Here is a 20691-nt window from a genome sequence, read left to right on the forward strand (position 1 = left end):
AGAACAAATATCCCGGGCCAGCTCCGCCTCGGAAGGATCCGTGATGTGGAGACCGGAGTAGTCCGCAAGTGAAGCAACATGGCTCGTAACTCAGTCGACCTGGTAAAATATTAGAAAAAAAAGTTCATGGAACCAGTAAAACCCACAGACCTTACGCTTAATCGACTTTTGCTTGTTAGTAGAAAGTTTTCGTCGATACGAGCCCTAGAGATCGACATTCAAAGTCTGATAAATGGCAGTTTCCGGTACTGAATTTTGGTACTTTCTGAATGTTGTCGCAGGAATGCTAGGCTACTAGAGTATATTGGAGAATGATAGTACACGAAAACCTAGTTATTTATGAGAATTCTAATTCTGTTGACGCTTTCGGCTTAAGATGTCGATTGATGCTAGGGAGCTGGAGAGCTGCAGCCCAGCGAGGCTAGCCCTATAGCCTCCCCACGGGGTGGCTCCACGGGATGGCTCCAGATCGGCGAGATTGTATTACAGGTCATGCCCCTAACTCTTATAGTTATAATTAGTTCAATCTTTTCTATCATGCGAAGGACAGATCCGGGGTCTCGGAAGTATCCCGAGGGTCTTTATAGATGGATTTAATATCTAGGACCACATGTATAAAAACCATGAGATCTTTCTGCCGTGAGCCACCGTTCTGATAGTCAATTGTATACAAATCCGTTTCCAAAATGACATCCCCCTACCTCCATCCCCTCCCATCCTTATTCAACAACACCCTCGCAAAATGGGCCTACATCTCCTCCGCCGCCTTCGCCACCCTTCCGGGAACATTCAACCGCTCCGCCCTCGAGGCACCATGGGCAATAGACTCCATCTCGGATGATGGGCTCGCGCAAACATACCTCCTGCTTCCTTCTCCCCTTACCATGCATCCAAAAACTAACGCAATCCTCCCAGCCTCTCCTACCTAAACACAACCGACTTCATCGCCTACGACCCTAAATTCTTCGAACTTATCGGTCCCAACGCCACCGTCGAGCACGTCCAAAACCTCGCCTACCAGTCCCACAAAGCACCCTGCTACATCAAAGAAACCAACGAGCTGTTCTTCGTCGATTGGGGCCCACCCGGTGGCGACGACGGCGTTCACTCATGGCAGTATGTCTTAGATATCGAGACGAATGAACTGCGCAAGGTCGAGACAACTCCCCCGACGTATAATGCGCACGGATGTGTGTATTATAACCAGTCGCTGTACGTGGTTACAGATGGATACGCAGATAAAGAGTCCGGGGCGCTGGTGAAGGTCAACCCGAGGAGTTGGGAGCGTGAGACGCTGGTGAATAATTATCTGGTGCAGCCGTTCGCGGGGTTCAATGATTTGGAGATGGATCGGGAGGGGAACTTCTGGGTGACGGATTCGAAATCTGGTTGGGTAGGTCTTTCATCTTTCATCTTTCATCTTCCCCCCTTACCTTCCCCTGCCATGGAGGAGGTATATAACTAACCACGAGACGACTCCAGGGCCGAGGCATCACGACCTTCACACCCCCCACTCTCCCAAGCATCTACTTCATCGAGCACACCACCCTCCGCTCAAAGGTCGTCCAGACAACTACCGGCAACGCAAACGGCGTCGCAATCTCCCCCGACGGCAGAACCCTCTACGCTACGTCCCGGATACCGGCGTCTCGAAGTACTTTCCGCGCCGGAAGGACCCGTACGGGGAGCGCGAGCTGTGGGCGTTCGATGTGTCGGAGTCGCGATCAGTGCTGTCGAAAAAACGGCTGTTAAATAACCCGATTTCGTACTTTTATGACGGGGTGAGGGTGTCGAGGGGTGGGTGGATTTTTGCAGGCGCGGGAGACGGCGTGGATGTGATTGATCCCGAGAACGGGTTTACGGTGGGGAGTGTGAGGATGGGAGGGGGGGAGAATCTGGCGGTGAGTTTGGCGTTTGGGGAGAATGAGATTTGGATTGTGGGGAGGGGAGGAGTTTGGAGGGTGAAAGGGGTGAGGGAGAGGTTGGCGAGGGAGTGGTAGGTTGGTGAGAGTTGTGTTGTTGGTTGGGTAGTCGTTATATTAGGTAGTCTTGAGTATACGCAGTGCATCTATAAGGGTATCATCTATATAGAGGGACGGTCAGTTAACTTACGGTCAGTTCACTTGTCAAGAACTGACCAGGACCGCCGTTCTGTCCCACCCATGTCCCGTCTACTATCATCGATTTCGACCGGTTTAGGTTCCCTCTCGTCCATCAATTCAGTCCCCACCGTTGAGCCTTCTATCTCATACACGACTTTCGGCGACCCATGGACCTCTGACAGATGAGCTCCCACTGGCTCGCTAGGGTGTTGTGGAACAGTTCCCGGCGGAAGCTCTCCTGTCGTAGTAGAGTTACGCTTTCGTTTGGATCGGATGAAGAAGAAAGCCATCCCCAGGACGGCAGACACGCCTGCTACGACGCTGACGACGACTCCCGCGATAGCGCCGCCAGAGAGGCTTGATCCTGGGGACGAGGTGGAAGTGGAGGTCGACGATGAAGTGGAGGTGGGTAATGAGTTTGGAGATGCGGTCGATGTTCGATTATTCCGCTTTGCGAAGATGGCTTGAAGGTTGTCGCTGATGAAACCATCTTGAGGTTCGGAGACTGTTGCGCCGCCGGTGGTACTGTATTCGTCAGGATTAATCGTTTGAGATAAGGCAGCCCTGGAGGTAATTGGCTTACTTTCCGCCAATTACATCGGTGATCTTCGGTCCGAGAGTGTATTTTTCCATGTCGCCCGCATCATAATCGCTGCGCCAATTATGGTGGTTCAGATCGAAGATCCCGATGCCATTCGCGAACGTGCCCTGGTCACAACTGCCCGGCTTTGGCTCGTACTCGCTGTCGTCGGTCGGAACAGTGCCTCCGACAACTAACATATGATGTCCGATGACTTTGCACTGGTGCTTCACGCGCAGGTCGTTGCCACCTTTGATGCGGATCTATCGGAATGATGGGATGGAGAGGACGTAGACGTCGCCGTCGCCGTCGCCTGTTTTTAGGCCTACTCCGCCGAAAACGTATCTAGAGAATGAGCAGTTGTGATGTGAATCGAATGAGTGTCTTACATAGAAAAAGACTGGCATCATCACGCTGCATCCGGCCATTCGCCAGCTCGGGATATCGCCGGTCGTCGGCTGCGTGTACCATGTGGAGTTGGCGATGTCATACACAGTCACATTCTCCATGGGACTCTGTTGGGTGATTAGCATAGCCCCTACGGAAGAGTTTGAGCGCAACTTACATGCAACCTTTCTCTCTTCTGGTCCTGCACATGCCCATGCATCGAGAACCCGATAGGCCTTTGAAAACCCCCAAACGCCACCAACACTCCCTGCTCCCCGACCGACTCAATGAGACTCATATACCCATCTGCGATCGTCCCCCAAGTACCCACCGCCCTGCTCGACTCATTACTCCACTGCAGAGTCTCTTGGTCGAGCGTCAACAGCCCCCGAACCATGTAATTCGGGGCATTTGTTCCGTAGAGCGACGGGTTCCCTCCAGGCGTGACATAACCGCCCAGAAAATACGCCTTATTGTCGACATCCAACTGTGCCGTCAAGCTGACGCTCAGTCGCATGAAAAACGACCCGCCGAATCCCTCCTTACTCCACTCATCGCTGGCGATGTTGTACTTCCACGTCGAGAGGGATGGGGGCTCGTCTGGGCCGTTGCGCCCGCTGATATCGCCGCCGTAGAAGAAGAGGTCTGTGCCGTTGGAGAAGGATGCGCCGTTGTTCAGAACAGAAGGGTAGTCGCTGGGATGGGACTCGTTGTACGGCTTGGGGATGGAGACGAAGATGCTGGAGTCGAAGTTGGACCAGGACCGCGAGAGATCGATGGCTTGGAGATCGCGGACTATGAATTCCATGAGTTAGCTTTTGGGGTATGGGAGCGGCGATGGATTCATTACGGACTTGCGGAAGCAGTGATGGTGTCGTTTTTCTCTCTAACTCGCATTTATCCACCATCGATGTAGAGCGTTTGATTGTTTATGACCGCTGGGTTCGTTAATCTAGCGGCGCAAGCAAAAGACTGGCTGAGGTGAACACCCACCAGAGTGAAACTGCCGAGTGCAGTTTGTTTGTCCATATGCCCATGGGAGGATACCCAATATCCATATTGACGCGACAGTCCTCATGATTGGTTCAGACCAGGGGGAAAAAGAATGGCAAAAGATTAGATGTCTTTGAAACCCTTCTCTCAGGGATCATCGGGGCTCCGTGTCTGTAACATGATCGCTTGGGGTGATCAGAAGCTTACAGAGTATCCTCGGAGCACAAATCCTTCGTGTCATGCTCCATCCGCGATGGACATCCTCTTGGCATATCGAGATCGACATTTCAGAAACCAAAATAGATAAGTGTCATGTGTGTCTGGCCATTAAGCATCGCGGAAACGGCTCGGACTCCTTCGGGTGGGGATCGCGAAATGGTGGCCGTTTTGCTGTTTGGGGGCCAACGGTCATTTCATTGATGGCTCTCATCGGTGGGCTGCCGCTAACAGAAGCATGGGCTCGATTCAAACCGCAGAAATCATTCACTGACTGATGGAATTATGTTCCATGGTTATAGATTATGGAGTGCAAATGTTTGCTCAAGGTGGCTATCCATAAACGCAGGCATTGCTGCCGGCCCTACCAATAGGACTTTCAAACGCAGGTGAACAAACAGCCCCAAATATCAGGATCGCCAAGTAAAGCGATGTCAACGTCAGACGGCGGTTTGACCCTTCGGATAATTGCGGAAATCAATCTCGTTCCATAGTGGCTTGGGTTGCCGTTTGGATATGCAGCCTTGGTCGGCTTGCTGGGCTGAGATAGCATGACATCATTGTGTCACCTTTCGGCTGAGGTCTTTTGATTCTAGATTCCCACTTGATCCTGGATTCTTCTAGACCATCCTTTGGCGATGGATTCATTCGCTGCTTGTGTTACTTCATGGCTTTTGGGAATATCCCGATTCGCATTGAATTTCGGTGGCCAGGCAAACATGCATTCATCAGTCTCAGACGCAGGATGATATTAGATCTGATGATGAGAGATAATTGATTGGATCCAGGCTTTTGATGGTGAATTTTATGGCTTGCAATCTTGGATGTTAGCATGAAGTCAAACAGTGACAAAAAAGCAGGGAAGACAAACCATCCAAATATGCATCGGACAAAGCTCAAATACAGCCTCCACTCAGGGAAGACCATCTCTTCTCTTCTCTTTTCTCATCAAATGTTCACTTTGGTCGTATTTTCTATATACCATTCCCTCAATCGCATTTCACATCTGGAACCATGGCTTCTCCTTCTTTGTTATATTCCCAACCTTCTCCAAAAGCTGCAATCAGTCACCCTGGGCTTGCCTATATATAGGGCCTTCCTCTTCCCTCATCTCCGTCTTCTGAATTTGATTTCGATCATCATCCTTCCTCCTCTGTAGCCCTTGTCATGTATATACCTTCCTTGCTTTTCTCTTTGCTATGGCTTGCTCGCTCACTCGGTCCCTGCTGAGTATCACTTTTAAGCTGTTGTGTCACCCTGAGAATCCAAATTTGAATCAGCAACGAGACATCGCAGGTCGTAAGTTCAGATCCGGGATAGCCCGGTAGAGACAGTTGTGAGCTTCAAACCCTTCCTCCCACTCGACCCAGTCTGTCTGCACTGCCAAATTCGCTCAAAACATCCCTCGGCGTTGATTCAAAGTGTTCCATCTGCTGGTGCTCATTGACTAACATTTCGGAAATAGGGCATTCCTGTTTTTCATCTATACGAAATAATTATGGCGGGCTTGATAAAAGTGAGTACTCCTATTGATTCCCAATCACGTCTTAATCTGATTATTTAGATCACGCCTTCCTTGATAGAACAACCGAGAGGTAGCTCAAGGTCTCTTGGCCTCATGACTTCGGCTGGTGAACCGCAAGCCGGAGGAGGCCGACGGGGGCTTCTCCCGGCTCTGGATGTTAACGACTGGGGATTTCGCCGACTGCCCCCCACAGACTCGGGCCCTCGCCGCGCGCTACCTCGCATATGACTGCCCGAAACTGCGCATGCTGGCCAAGCTGCTCCACGACGAGGGGGCCTTTGTGGTGGACGGTGAACCGAATCGGTTCATAGTCTTCTGCCAGTGGCCGTTGACCCTCTGGGTCACGGAGCTTTTCATCGACGCGCTGGGGATCGACTATGAGGTGATCCGGAGCAGTGTGGCCATGGAGAAGCGGCCGTTGATCGCAGAGTGGTTCAACGACCCCGCCTCGACCTGTCGTGTCCTGCTCACCACGTAAATCGTGGGGGCATTCGGGCTCAACCTCCATGAGCGTTGTGCCTGGGCGATCCTTATGGAGACGCCCAATAACCTGTCCCTGCTCCTGCAGGCGGTCGGGCGGCTCCACCGACTCGGCCAGCGCTCCGAGCAGCAGGCCTGGCTACTCTACCAGGACCACACCATCAACCGCTGGCAGGAGTTTAACCTCGCCTCAAAGGCCGTTGGCCAGATTGTCGCTAGCATGCGGTACCAGGAGGACGCGGGCCCGGAGGCGGAGGAGATCCAGGGGCGCGTGTCGGTCCTCCTGATGCGGCTGCTGGGCCAGCGGCGCTCGCGCATGGGCGATGGTGACATTATGAAGCTTGGGTTGAGCGAGGAGACAGAGCAGGTAGGACCCACCCCATGCACCCACGCCGGAGACCCACCTGCTAAGCCGGCCGTTAGGTTGAGCCAACTTTCCTGGAGAAGCATATTGCGGTCGACGAGGCTGGAATGAGGTAGGTGGCCCTGCAGGTTTCACGCTAGTGTGAAATATCAATGTAGCCTTTTTACTGATTTTGTGACCAGGGCCGGCCAACACGACCGAATCGGCGGAAACGCCGACGTGTGGAGGTGGGCACGGGCGATGGAGAGGAGCCAGACGACAAATCCAGCGAGGATAACAGTAAGGATGACTGCGAGGAAAATATCCAGTCCTTGCCCCAGACACACGCCCAAGATTTCACAAAGAGGGACATTGCCATACACCTGGATGAACTCTTCTCGCCAACAGAGAGCGGGAACTCCATCCGGAACGGTTTCAGCGACGATGTAAGTGACCCCCCTGGCCTGGCATTTGCGAGATCCATGATCTGACTTGGCAAGAATGAAAGGAGGACTGGCAGAAAATTGAAAACCTCAACCGGAATATTCAGCAAATGATCCAACCTTTCGAATACGAGGCTACGACGAGAAGCCGAATCGAGGAGATCCCTAGTGGAAGGTGGTACACTGGGAGTTCCAACGCAAGTTCAAGAGCTTTTTGCCATTGACCGAGAGGTATGTAACCTTTCTTTGATGATTCCGAAATTCAGACACAGTAGAAGATCCCATCCTCTTGAGACGTTGCTAATTTTACTGGCTGAACTATCCAGACACGTCTGAAGATGGAGTTCAACATGATCGGCCAGCCTGCGTGCTGTGCATCCGATAGAAACCCACACTCATGTTTCGATTACCAACTGAAGCGACCAGATCACGACCATGACGCCGCTTTGTCACTAGAAACTCGACGGTACCAGGCTTCCCGTGATAAATATCGCACAGGGACCTAAAGGATGATCGTCCAGTTCATGTAGGATTGCTGAAAGTCATGAACGGCAACAACAGTCTTCACATGAAACTGTCTCTCCTAAATCAGCCACTGAAAATTACGGCTCCATGTCGCTTTCGTGCGACATATTCCCTCCGGTTGGGTATTTTCCGTCCACCTATCATCACACAATTTGCTTGCGCAAGCCAAGGTTTCAACGCCCGAGATGACCAGCAATTGAAGGCCGTTGGGTACTCATAAATATCTTCGGTGAAGGAGTCATCGACTGGATAGATGGTTCGATGTACAGGTACCCCTGGAAAAGCGGAGCCGATACACACCCAGTAACTACTGGAATCGGAGATCTAGACAATTTTCCAAATTTCGTCCACTCAAGAAGTTCAAGGCTCACATGGTAGCGATGATCTCGCATCAACATTCATGTCGCTCTATCCTGCATCCACTGTCCATATTAAACCCTCTCTTTTGCTGCATCCTCCCACCTGTTTCCTTCTCCCATTCCTACCTTGCCTATCCCTGGTCTTCGACCGTCTCATGTTAGCAGGTACCAGTCCCTTGTTTTCACCTTAGGGTGAAATATCCGGTATTTTTCTGCGAACTCTTGCAATCTACCAGACATGCCTGGCGCGAAGCATTCGTTTAGCAAGTCCACAATTGCAGGCAAGCGGGCTAAGCGGTCATCAGCCAAAGCGCCCTCGTATCCCGAGCTAGATCTCAAGCCAGAATTTATCAAGTCGGTCACGACAAATACGCCTCGTCTGGCCGGTCTACTTGGCCTCGAAACAAACCGGGAGCTGGTACTGATGGTGCCGAAGGATACTTCGGTATCGCCAATCTTTGACAGCTCCCTCGACAGCTACCGAGCGTCATACAACACGGATCCGAAAGGGCCGATTGTGGCCAACTACAGCCCGGAGACACTGTACTCCCTGTGTCGCGACCGAACATATGACGAGATGGTCTGCGCCCCTCAGGCGCCGGTACTGATGCCGGACGACTCCGTCTTTGACACAAAGAAGGCCATGCACAAGAACTTGGTGATTATTAACCACACCTTCCGATTCATGATAGCGAAACAGTCCCTGTTCGGCCGGGCTGATCTCCAGAACAGCAAGAGGGTCATTGACCCCGAAGATTGGTTCAAGGCATTCTCCACCGTGCACTGGGCCAACAAGGCGTGAGTTCGGCGGCAGAATATCAGTGAGGATGGCCAGGCAGGTGGACTATCGATGTAAACTCTGGCTTGCACTGCGACTGACTGGGACACAGGTCAAGAAAGCGACCCCCCGGAGCGACCGAGCCAGCAGACGGGCCAGCCAACTACGAGACATTTTGGCTTCAGAATACGGAGAGGCGATAGCCTGATTTCATCAGTCAGAACCTGTCTGTGACGACGTCAATAATTACTGTCCACAAAGAAACCCCTGGCCAGACCCAATATGCGTTCGAGGTCCGATGAGGGTTGAATATGTGTCTTCAAGAGCAATTCACGAACGACGAAGCAATATCTGCTGCTACGGTGTCTCTTACATCGCCTATATTGCCCAATTTATACGACAGCGATCCTCGGAGACAAACAATTCGTGACTTGACTGGTCACAATCGACGTTCCGAACCTTGAACCACCGTCCCTGCCGTACTATTCCAGATGGGCGACTAAAGCGTCCTATAAATTGGTGGCAGATATTAGAGGAAGACTGGGCCTTCCAGCCGTATCATGAGAAGCTCTCCCGGGATATTTTCTAGGACCATGCAATTAAATGTGCTGGGCGAGGCTCCGGAAGACATTATGGCCTGGCTTATAGAATCCATCAAAGCTATGGATGTATATCAGCGTTCCTCCCAGTGATAAGCGGGATCCATAGCTTTGGAAGCGATTCGCGCGTGCAAGAGGTTACCACCTCGCCCCCGGCTTGGTTCCCCTGGTGCAAGCCGATCATGAGCATCCGGGAGGCATTGGTGCCGGAGAGATTCGACATTGATACGACCAACAGATCCAGAAATCAGAACAAAATCATAGGCCGATCAAGAATGAGACAAAGTTTTCTTGGGTTTGATTTGTCACCACCACCCTATTTGATAGGGCGGATGGCCTCCTCATCGGCAGGTGGTGCGGTATAAGGCGCTTTTCGCCGAAGCACAGAGGAAGGTATATTTCTCTAAACCTCGCTAAGCCTCGACTGGCGATAACCTTTCTCAAGCCGGTCGTTTATGTCTACGTCAATTGCATAACTGTACTCATCATTGGGGGAAAAACGCACCAACATACCCTGGGAACGGCAGCGGCAAGGGGTGAAAAACAACCTCCGAATGGCATTTATCTGTCGAAAGTTAATACCTTACAACGAGTGCAGACACCCCACATATTATGAACAGTGAGAGTTATAACCGACCACTCTCATTCAGAGGCTTGACGGTTTAGATCAAGCGGGAAAGGACGGTTTCGCCCATTCGAAGAGGAGGACGAAACTGACCAGAATGACCGTGCTCCCCACGCCCCAAAGCTATAACAGCTGGGTGCTAAAGCCCCTTCGAGCCCCATACTATGCGATAGATCCGTCAGGAGAACAGAAGAAACCGAAGTTTACTACATACATAGCGGCCTGCTGGGGCACGCATTTTATGATGAATACTATACCCAGAAACGGAGCACAGGAACTTTTGTGATGTTGCTAATGGCGCTGGGGTAGACTGGGCATGCGGTTGATGATATAGATCTGGAGTGACGGCCTCCGCTCTAGTTGTTATCCAGTACACCCTTCTACATCACGCCAGTGGATGCTATTGAGTGGATGAAGCTGCTTTATGCGGAATGGGAGCTTGAGGATGGAAATTTCGGCGTGGTTCCGGATTACTTCAATGACCTCGCCAGGCCGTTTTAGAAGCCAGCAGTGGCGACAGAAAACCGGAAAAGTTCGATCCGTTTATCGGATGTGGCGTATAGTCTGGGAGTCTGCTTGCGCCAGACCAACGTTATCTGATGGCTTCTGATAACTAAGTGGCTCAACAAGACGATCTTACGACCGCCTCCCTAGACGCGATGTGAGATCAATTTCGCCGTTGGTAGCGCAGCGCAGGAAGCTACATAGGCCTTTATTAAATGTATTAAAAGGTTGGCAATCGATAACGGCCATGAATATCGGGGAATTGTTTCTTGCTGGAGCGCTTAAATGTCCCATGTACCGCCTGCGTATCGTCATGAACTTTCCCGGGCTGCTGATGTTCGCCAAAACACGAGGCATGCACGGACTGAGCCACTTTGATCAAAAGGGTGAAAAGATGCGAGACTACTACAAGGACCCCTGTCAGCCGGGCATCTGCAACCCTGGTGGCAACAGCAATGGGGCATTGTTTCAGAATCAGTCGCCAGGATACATGCAATCCTGAGGCATGACGAATTTGGAAAGACGCTTTCCAAGTTTTACAGCGCGGGATACAGAAAAGGCTCACCTGCGCATTTCCGAACAGAAGAGTTACTTATAAAGTGACTGGGTAAGGTTTTACCAGGCCTAACCAGTGGAATCAGATACTCTCGGAGCCAGGGCCAGGCTCCGACGAGGATTGACCCTACGAACCCACCGCCAATCAATTGAGACCAACATTTGTGTCCAGATTACGGGGTTACCTACCTCCTTAAGGAGCTCTTTGGTGATCATTTCAAGAATCTCAATAAGGAGTAGGACGCAGAGCAGAAACAAGGCGATAAGAATCACAAACAGACGGGTCCACAAGGGCAAAATGGCTGGCACGTGGCTAAGATCCTTCGCCTGGCAAGATGACCACAATCCTAACTCTCCATCTTCAAAACCACACTGTCTTGAGGATACGCCAGAGAGAAAGCGTGCAAAAACAAAAGTCTCAGCGCCATCACCTTCGCAATATCGAAATAATCGACTTGCTTCCAGTGCACGGCCGGGGAATTAGCGTCGGGAAAGGAGGCGTTAGCTTCCAAGTCCTCGTTGGGGAAATGCATGCTAAAACCAAAAAAGAATGCATCATCCGTGAATCGAACACGGGCCTCGTCGATGGCAACGACGAATTCTACCACTAGACCAATGATGCTGGTTGATATTATTCAGCATCCGTTGCTGAGACTGATCCCCCATCATCAATGCACCACGATTTGATGATCAACAAACAGAAAAAAGAGTGGTAGCCCGTCGACATAATCCAGAGAGCACGGCATGATCTTCCTTTGTTCTCGATAAAGTCATAGTGCGATAAATCATGAATATGTCCGAAACCTCCGCTCTGCTATCTAATGATAGCTAGCAATGAAAACAAGGGCATGGTCGATACTACGCAGAGCACGAGGCCAGGACGGATGGATATCTTCGAGGGAAAGCCCAGAAAGAGGTGCGCACCTTTATCAAGGTCAAGACATCCCTTCGGGAGAATGGCGAGGCAGAGGTCCGCGTGCAGGAGAGTGAACAAATGGTCGCATGGCTCAAAGCTAGTCCCAATGCGCCCAGAATGCTTCCATCCCGGTAAGCCGGTCATCCAGAATATAGCACTGAGGTTTAATTGAACTAATTCCGGCTTCTAGGCGCTTCCATGTGTCACAGGACCGGCATGAAATCTGACTGAGCTTCCCAGAGTACGATGAGGAGTACAGTGCTAGTTGCCGATCCAATTGCTGAACAGCTACCAGACTTTACTATATATAAGATGACGGTACTACATCGTTGGAAGAAACGGAAACTGGATAACGAACGAATCCTTCGGCTTGAGGAAGAAGAGGCACGCGATAAAGCCAAAACGATCACGTAGGCAAATCGGCGAAGGCTCCAAAAGATGAGTTATAAGCTCCTCGGCATGATCATCCCTTGACTGACCAACCGTCAATTTCCCTTTTCCGGAAAAGCCACATTTCTGGCCGCGACTCAGGTGTTTTTAGCTGGGATTTAGCTGAAGTTCACACCAATTCTTCCCAGCACAGAAGTCTAAAGTCTTGTCGGAATATATATATCGGCTGGCTTTCTTTGTCGCAAGCACGCACGACCTGGGATGCCCAAGTCATTCACGGTGGCGTCTTCCAGATCTAGAAACCATAACAATGTCGTCACAACGAATGATCATATAAGAAAGAATGCAACCAGCTCGATATGGACTTTCAGCCTTAGACTTCAGCAGATGCTTGTTATTCCCAGATCCCAGGCTCGAGACATTAAATATTCTCACCAAAATCCCGGGTTTTAAACAGCTTTTCGCTGAACCTTCCTAGCTATCATCGATAGGGCCAGCTCCTGGGGCAATTGGCTAGAGGCTCTAGCCTCACTGTTATCAGAAAAATTCGAACATTTCTTGCCCACTTATGACACCGATAAAGTATCTATAGGAGATGACCGCGGCTGTGAAGCTTCCATCTTTCTTGCCTTGTGCCATGGGCCTTTTTAGCATACACAACTCCAGCTCAAAAACCGGCATGAATCGGTTTTATTATCTGTACTCATTAGAGTACTCCCAACTGATTAGCTCAACGACAATGCCATTGAGCTCACGGTGATGACTCGCTTGCAAAATTCGTGCCTCGCTAAAAGTCGTTATGAGCAAATGACTTTCCAGCTTCTATATATCTATCAGAAAAGACAGACTTCAGATTCTGCAATATTTTCGCCTATCTTTATTTACCCATATGGCAGCTTGTTGTGAGCAATAGCCTATCCTTCGCACTCAAAGTCGACCCGTGCGTCATATTCAACCACAATATTCCACCATACTCCCTGCGACACAATGCCTCTGATCCCAACACGGTTCTCCGGGAGGGTCCAGGCAAACATTGATACTGGACTCAGTTGTTCTGACACAATATGAATAGTCCACCAGCGAAGGGCTATCCAGCCTATTCACAAATTCCCAGACCAGCTTATGCCTGTACAAGAATTTCGACGACTCACACACAGTAAAAACTTCCTCTTTTTCTCCCGCTTCTTTCTCCTTCTCTCTTCCTCTTCCACCATTTTCATCATCAACACCACCACCATCATGGCATAATCTCAGTAAGACCTGATCAGTTGAACTGCAGAGACTAATCCAGAGTCTTCGTAGAGCAACAATTCTCGCCGTCTGCCTCCCCCTCTCCTGCCACGCCTGACCGCCGTGCAGCTGCAGCTGTCCCTGGGCAACATGGCCAAGTTCTCCTCGATACATCCCCTGTCCTCTCGATAGAGAGCTGGGCCCTTTATTTGACCGTCTTATTCGCACAACGCAGGCGGGAAGGAACCCAGCGTTCTTGCCTAGAAGATGCTTAATCGAATTTGATGGCGATCGCGAGATATCGCAAGCAAAGACCCCTTACACGTCTCAACTGCAGGAATGGTACGACCTAGAACACAACCTCTACAGTGTGAATTGACCTACGAATGGACAAAGAACGATCTGATCACACATCTTGCTTTACGACGACCCTCTTCCCCAGAGCTTTACGGGCCCGTCTAAGAAATAACTACATCGTCCCGAAATTCGCCACGACATCGATAATAATGGCTACTGTGAGCTCTTTGATCGTCATCGAGATGAGCCTGATTGTATCCGGGATTTGTCAATACTAGACCCCCTGACGCATTCGTCTTACAACACCCAGTTCCACCGCGTGGCTGGTTTGTTATGCTGCAGATCTGCCGGAGTGTAATTGCCAGTTCTAACATCATTATCTTGACGCCCTACCGGACCCAAATGCGCCGGTATGAGAACACCCTTTCTGCACTGGATGCCGCCTTCCCCGACCTTCACCTCAGCGGCGTGATGCTGAGGACCGTGGACAGCTTCCGGGGTGATTAGAATGTTGTTTTTATTTTTGATCTGACGGTTGTTGACCTCGTTGGCTTCACTGGTAACCTGAACCGCCTCAATGTCGCCACGAGCCGAGTCCGTGTTATATATATTATGTCATAGCTTATCGGAAAGGGTATCGCCAGAAGACAACTGGTCAGAAGATCAGCTACCTCAAACACCTCTGCGAGTGTATCCAGGATACCTATTGCAAACGGTTCAGGCTGAACTGGCTCAATGATACTATCGATGAGATCGAAGCGCAGGTGAAGGATCCCGTGGAGCCAGATGCTTGGGCGTCACGGGCGAAATTCTATCGCCGGCTTCGGTCCTGTTATGACGACCCCCTTAACAAAGCCTATCTCCAAAAGATGTTAAGTTCGCAAACGGGTTCAGAAGCCTCTGGTATCAGCTCGTGCACAAAATGAAAGATTCAATTATATATCGAGTCCGACATGGCAAGCCTTTAATGGCAGTCATCTGGTCCACCACCCGTTCCCCACCGCAGACACCATGCTCAAAGCCATCGTCCCCTGGCTCGAGCGCCGAGAGCGCCACCGCTTGCGGCCCTATGAAGCCATCACATGTGCCAGTTGCCCCGATTGTCGACCGCCCTCCCAGACGACCAAGAGGAGATTCAATCGGTCAGAAAAGTGTTTACTGACTAACCGCTCGGATCACCGACCTTCAATGGATACCATTAGACCCGGGAGGGTGATATTATGTTGGATCGAATACACAGGTCTCGGGCTTCCTCCCATGTAATATACCTGGAAGCCTGGTATTTACGGATCTATTTTCACAAGTGTTCCCCGAAGGAAACATGCCCCGAGAGGGTAGATTTATCGGAATCCCACTGCAAGAAGCTACAGTCAAATCCAAGATCCTCCCAAACGGGTGCTTCTATTGTAATGGCAGCCCCAAGCTGCTGCTGTGCACCATGTGTAAGGTGACTGAGTTTGATTTGAGCACAAGCACATTCATCACGAAGCTGAACGAGCCAAGGAATGTTATTTCATAGCCTCGGTGTACAGGTTGATGGAGCTCTCATTCACCATGTACCAGGAGTTTCTAGAACACGACGCTACCATATAGCGGGCACCTGTTATCTTTTGCCTAGACCATTGAAAAAGTCCTATATTTTATATATCTTCTGAAAGCAAAGGAGAAGATATTTTAGGGGCCTGTTTCTTGGGGGACCGTCAAAATATATTAGTTCGGTCGTACGTCTTTGCAAAATGTATGGTCCGGCTGGCGGGAGGGGAGGCTTTTAACCTGGTTCTATGATATGTGTGCTGCGTCGATACGATCGTGGCCTGAAGGCCTTATATCAAGGGATCACGAATGTCTGTGCGACCATTCCCCTTCAAATATGGTGGATGGGTTCAACAGCAAGGTGCAGCTGGTTATCCCCACATTCACAATCATGCACCACCTCCTCCATGAGTTGAATGTTAAACCAAAATTAGTTCCCAAAATAAACATTTTGGGTTATTGAACGGCGGATAGAAAGGTCTTGGACATGATGTGACAACGGGGCCACATTGGTCTGTCGGCCGGAACCGTGGTCCATCATGTTCTGTCACTGGCCTAGCATCCTGTGGACCATCGAAATACTCATCAAACTGCTGGCTCTGGACCAGAAAGTCATGGGGTAGAGCGCCGAGGAAGACACCGGGGAGGGAGATTGCGCCGAGGAGCAGTTGCCATTCGTCTGTTTTGAGGATTGGAGTCCTTCACGACAGAAGAGATGATGGATGCTGGGAAGACGCCGTTGGGGAAGGTGACGAAATCTTTTTTCATTAGTATGATAGAGATGGGATAGTAGGTGGAAGGAGTACCGTATGGAAACCAAGCCCCACAAGTCCCAATCAACAACTTCCAATAATACCTCATCACCAATCCATACGGAACATTCTTCTAAATAGTACCGCGACAATAAAGCGCAGAGTTCAACACGCGGAATCGAAAGTAGAATACCGACAGCGACCAGACACAGCCAATGCCGAAACATACTCGCCAGAATGTACTGAAATCCGTTTGCTTACAGGCTGGAAAGACAATCAAGAATATCTCTCCTGCAAGGGACACTACTCTCGAACCACGGATTATCAGCTCTTTCGGATTGATAAATTGTCCACGTGCTGGGAAATTTCATAAGTAATGAAACTCAGTTTCACGGGGACCTCCCAACCCATTAGCAATTTCTCTACGGTCTGCAGTATGCTTGTTCAAACTTAACTCTTAAGTAAAAAGATACATAAAAAGATAGATAAAAAGATAAGGAATAAGGCACTAATAGAGCTTCCCTTTATGATAGCTAATGAGCAACCTATTCAACAGTGACCAGTCAATCTTTCAAATAAAAATAGAAACTCAAAGATTTGGCCTTGCTGTTCTCATAATGATCAATGCCAACGAGTTTGTCACCCGCCTCTCTCAGAAGACCCATACTCTTTCCCGTCCAAGGATCAACCACGCCTATCTCCACTGTATCATTGGTGTTAATGAGGCCTTCTTTCTTTGGGGCTCCCGGCGTCTGGAACCAAAAGTATGTCGGTTGATCCCTCAAGGACAGATAGTATGGGAAAGGGTCATCGCTGGTCTTTTTATCAAGAATACTGGGAGTGAAGCCAAGATACTGATCCACTCCTTGAGGTTTAATAAGCATCGTCGCCTCATAGTACATCTGTGTTTCTGATTGTCAGCAAACATGTTTCTATGGTGGTGAGAGAACCAATGAACATACGCGCTGGTCACCATTGGCAGAAACTGGAATGATAGCTTCCCAGACAGCATTCTCATGTGTTTTTGTATCACGTCGTACGCTAATTTTCGATTGCAAAGCAGCAATGACCGAACCTGTCGCTGGCATTCCAGTCTCCGAGGCAGCCTTTTTGTAATTATCCATCACTTCGTGGCCTAAACCCGGAAGGATAATTAATACTCTGGATGTGGTTTATGGTACCAGACAGGGAGAAGGAAATGAACACGCACATAATGTCAGGTCATCATGGAATGACTTCAGGTAGCCCTTGTCTCCAGCTTTATCTTGGACATAGAACTGGATTGTCTTGTAACTCTGTTGGGATTCGAATCCCTTGGACAAATGCTGTATGAACTGAGGACTTTGTACAACGGAAGTACGTCATATTGCTACTTCATCAGTGTTCCACTTTTTCATGAAGGAATTAGACAACTCACCTGGATAACTCTCCAGTTGTAAGTCACCAACAGTGGCACACCATGCGGCGGGGCTATAAAATAATGATGAGAATAGGGTCATGACAGAAAATTGGGAATGGACGTACTTATTACATAGAAGAGTATTCCCACCAGTAGCTTCCCAAGCCATCGATTGCGAAAATGTCTGAGATGCGTCGTTCTTGTTAGATCCACTTCCTCGTCCATAAGAATAGTCGCCCGATGCCTGAGCATATGAACAAGAGAACGAGGCAGCGGCAGTGGCCTTTAGCGAATTTGATTCTTTTGTGATGTCGACTACGGAATCGGCCGGCGAAAACACGACCTGTAGGTGTAGTTAATGTATATTCCATGATTGTCACGGTTCTTTCCGCTTCTCACCAAATTTCCTGCCAAAGTCTTCGTAGCTCTCCTTGGTACCGAGGCCCTTGATTGCCTCCTTACATTCATCGGTGATTTCCAGATTAATGTGATCTAAGAACAGTGTGACACGCGGGAACTAATACAGTCATTCAGCATCCATCAGTTACCAACAGACAGGTCCATAGCCTGACTTACATTGTAGGATATATTGAGCTTTTGGTTGTCCTCTTCAGTGGCGTGCAAGCTTTGGTTTGATTGACTCGTCGCGAACCCAACACTGACAGCAGCAGAGCCCCCCCACAAGCCAGCGCCCCTGCGAATCACCAAGCCGGTTAGTCCTATCAGGCAGCGACCAATACATGTCAAATTTCAAGCATCACTTACACCGAAGCATGTGCTGAATGTTCAGAGAATGAGCTTTTAGCGAGTGAGTGCTGTGAAGAGTTTTTCGTCTCGTAAACCGTCACATAGGAGTCATCGTCGACTCGGAAGCGCGGAATACGGTATTCAGGCTTGCGGATAGTCTATTAGCATCGGCAGGTATCCTTTGAGAATGCGTGAGGCCTCACTGCTGCTGGTTTTGGGGTTCCCGGTGCTGACGGTGCTGGCGGAACTATTGCTTCGGTCACCCCTGCGATCAGCGGCGGGGCTGCTATTTCGTATGGTTCAAAGGCTCTTGCTTTGAGCTTGAACGCTGCCAGGAACAATATACATCAGTTTTAGGAATAAAATAAACATTTCTCAGAGCGCATTAAAATAGAACTTACCAGTGTACGGACTGCGTCCTACTTTCATGAAAGCCTTTATCTGGCCATCAGGGTCTTTTCTCTGGACTTCCTCAAAGGTGTAACCATTTAGTATGGAGTTGGTGCGTGTTATGATACTCCAATGGTGCTCGGTAAAATCCGCTGGGTGACTAATCCTGGTTATTCAAAGATTTTCCACTGTTTCATGGAGAGGAATACGAACGACAAGTTCACTCCCGCATTAGCTGTCCACTGGCTAGCATTCAGAGTTGATTTCAGGAGAGAGCCGTCAACCGTTAAGACGTCCGGTGATTTCTGTTTGATGTTCATTGTTAGTGTGAATAAAGTCTGCCCGGCCGGCTTTTGTGTCTGTGACACTCATTTAAGGAAATACCTTCAATGTCAAGTCCACGCCTTTGTCGACAAAGTCTTTCTCCCTTTGGTTCAATTGTCAGTCGCTTGCCTTTTTTGTAGTAGACGTTGAGCTGTAGACTCTGTCCAGAAGTCTATTCACACAAAGCATAAAGGTCAGCTAATATCCCAAGGTTACGGTGGGAGTTTGTACCGGCTCCGGATCTTTCCAACTGGGGTCGAGCTGCTTTGAATAGGTAAAGATAGTCATTCTATCGGACACCTCTGTTCCCTCCGCGTCGCAGAATGGGCTCACGAAGATTAAACCCATTTGAAAACATGATCAGCTTGGCATTTCTAGATGGCGGAAAGAGTGCAATGGTGAATAAGAAGAGCTAAAATTTAGAAACATACTCCTTGGAATCGAAAACACGATGTTTCTTCAAGATCTCACGAATAGAGACCAGATTCTCGTTCTTTTCCGTTTTATCCTTCTCAATGATGCGGACCTTCCTGGTTGAGTTGGAGTTAGGGTCATAACGATGGACTCGTAGCACATCCTTTGACTCCATTTTGGTTCGGCTCGGATCTATAAGAAATGCCATAGGAGATTTTGGTCTTTCTAGACCCCTTAGCTTGTTGGAGCGGGGGGAGGGAACTGCACTTGGACTCTAGACTGGGTTGTTGAATATATTTGTAGGCTTATATAACATAGCCCTAATACAGGTCTAACATATTCAAATCACCATTATGTCGATAGAATCACGTCCAATGATTTGACAATTAAGCCAGATCTTTCCATGTTGATCTCGGCCCACCTAGGACAGTGTTGGCCTATCTCAAGTGGCCACACTGCAACTCCACATAGGATCGGCGGAGAGGCAAAAAAGGCCGCCCAAAGTCGGACGCAGATTTACTCACGCCAGCACAGCAAACCCAAAAGCTAATACTCCACATATGATCCAGAAAGTAGATTCACCCATACTAACACGATAAGCCAAACCTAATAATGTGGAATGCATAAATCGGGGTATCCACATGGTATCCCATGACAATGTAGAACCTATAATTACAGAAGCGACGACTAGGGTGACATCAAGCATCGAACAAGGTGTAGCCAGTGTTCCCATCAAGCATTGGAATTCGTTTAGGGAAGTGGAAGATTTCGTCTCCACGCCGTGGCTCATCATTTGCGTAGAACTTAATTTATAGCAAAACACCACTTCCCGTACACGTCACATATGTCGAGTGGATGTTCGGTTGATCGCCATTCCTTTTACAGCAAGCTGCAGGATAGTTAACTTTTTAATGTCAGCGGGACCATTTTCCGCCCGGAAAATGCCGTGATCTACTCCGTATGAGGGGTTCAAGGTGAGGCTGGCTGAAGAATGCTCCACTAGGCAATTGTTGCTTCGGATTGGCTCTCGCCTCAGCGCGGAAGCGACGGCACGGATCGCTAAGAAGATGGGGTGTGGAGTTGTTAAGGACTTATGAACCATTTAGATACCTCGCTTATCTGCACTATATGAAGGATTTATAAATGTCTTCAATAGAATAATTATAAATGACTGCTATAGATAAAGATTGCTAATTATTCTATACTATTAAAAGTATCAACACTGCAAATAAATACACAAAGAAAATCACTAGAGAGGTGGTTCATAACCTTATGGCTATAGTGA

General features: G+C 49.3%; 7 protein-coding genes and 1 non-coding gene across 8 annotated transcripts; 5 read left to right on the top strand and 3 right to left on the bottom strand.

The window, feature by feature from the left end:
• Window positions 1-610: 610 nt before the first annotated feature.
• P170DRAFT_442771 (uncharacterized protein) lies at window positions 611-2000 on the top strand (the record flags this gene model as incomplete). The annotated part of the gene is made up of 4 exons (XM_024850483.1): window positions 611-639; window positions 916-1393; window positions 1483-1593; window positions 1656-2000. The coding sequence occupies 4 exons, from the start codon at window positions 611-613 to the stop codon at window positions 1998-2000; spliced, it is 963 nt and encodes a 320-aa protein (XP_024710034.1).
• Window positions 2001-2119: 119 nt separating this feature from the next.
• Window positions 2120-4127, bottom strand: P170DRAFT_470178 (uncharacterized protein; the record flags this gene model as incomplete). The annotated part of the gene is made up of 6 exons (XM_024852721.1): window positions 2120-2627; window positions 2686-2945; window positions 3072-3197; window positions 3248-3864; window positions 3961-4007; window positions 4063-4127. 6 exons carry the CDS (start codon window positions 4125-4127, stop codon window positions 2120-2122), a joined length of 1623 nt encoding a protein of 540 aa, XP_024710035.1.
• A 1830-nt stretch (window positions 4128-5957) lies between these two features.
• On the top strand, window positions 5958-6281 carry P170DRAFT_470179 (uncharacterized protein; the record flags this gene model as incomplete). The annotated part of the gene is made up of 1 exon (XM_024852722.1): window positions 5958-6281. The coding sequence occupies one exon, from the start codon at window positions 5958-5960 to the stop codon at window positions 6279-6281; it is 324 nt and encodes a 107-aa protein (XP_024710036.1).
• A 54-nt stretch (window positions 6282-6335) lies between these two features.
• On the top strand, window positions 6336-7575 carry P170DRAFT_421390 (uncharacterized protein; the record flags this gene model as incomplete). Its single annotated transcript, XM_024847356.1, has 3 exons — window positions 6336-6650; window positions 6830-7072; window positions 7396-7575. The coding sequence occupies 3 exons, from the start codon at window positions 6336-6338 to the stop codon at window positions 7573-7575; spliced, it is 738 nt and encodes a 245-aa protein (XP_024710037.1).
• Window positions 7576-8143: 568 nt separating this feature from the next.
• On the top strand, window positions 8144-8934 carry P170DRAFT_483468 (uncharacterized protein; the record flags this gene model as incomplete). Its single annotated transcript, XM_024853896.1, has 2 exons — window positions 8144-8751; window positions 8844-8934. Exons 1-2 carry the CDS (start codon window positions 8192-8194, stop codon window positions 8932-8934), a joined length of 651 nt encoding a protein of 216 aa, XP_024710038.1. The 5' UTR covers window positions 8144-8191.
• Window positions 8935-10706: 1772 nt separating this feature from the next.
• Window positions 10707-12157, top strand: P170DRAFT_470182 (uncharacterized protein; the record flags this gene model as incomplete). The annotated part of the gene is made up of 3 exons (XM_024852723.1): window positions 10707-10878; window positions 11860-12061; window positions 12121-12157. The coding sequence occupies 3 exons, from the start codon at window positions 10707-10709 to the stop codon at window positions 12155-12157; spliced, it is 411 nt and encodes a 136-aa protein (XP_024710039.1).
• Window positions 11566-11636, bottom strand: P170DRAFT_t26. Its single transcript has one exon. It is a non-coding gene; the product is annotated as a tRNA-Gly (tRNA).
• A 4538-nt stretch (window positions 12158-16695) lies between the features above and the next one.
• On the bottom strand, window positions 16696-19581 carry P170DRAFT_470183 (uncharacterized protein; the record flags this gene model as incomplete). The annotated part of the gene is made up of 12 exons (XM_024852724.1): window positions 16696-17034; window positions 17095-17267; window positions 17343-17466; window positions 17550-17602; window positions 17931-18048; window positions 18108-18225; window positions 18297-18424; window positions 18482-18606; window positions 18680-18828; window positions 18882-18973; window positions 19053-19095; window positions 19424-19581. The coding sequence occupies 12 exons, from the start codon at window positions 19579-19581 to the stop codon at window positions 16696-16698; spliced, it is 1620 nt and encodes a 539-aa protein (XP_024710040.1).
• Window positions 19582-20691: the final 1110 nt, after the last annotated feature.

Source organism: Aspergillus steynii (assembly GCF_002849105.1).
Source record: "Aspergillus steynii IBT 23096 chromosome Unknown P170scaffold_1, whole genome shotgun sequence".
Lineage (NCBI taxonomy): Eukaryota > Fungi > Ascomycota > Eurotiomycetes > Eurotiales > Aspergillaceae > Aspergillus > Aspergillus steynii.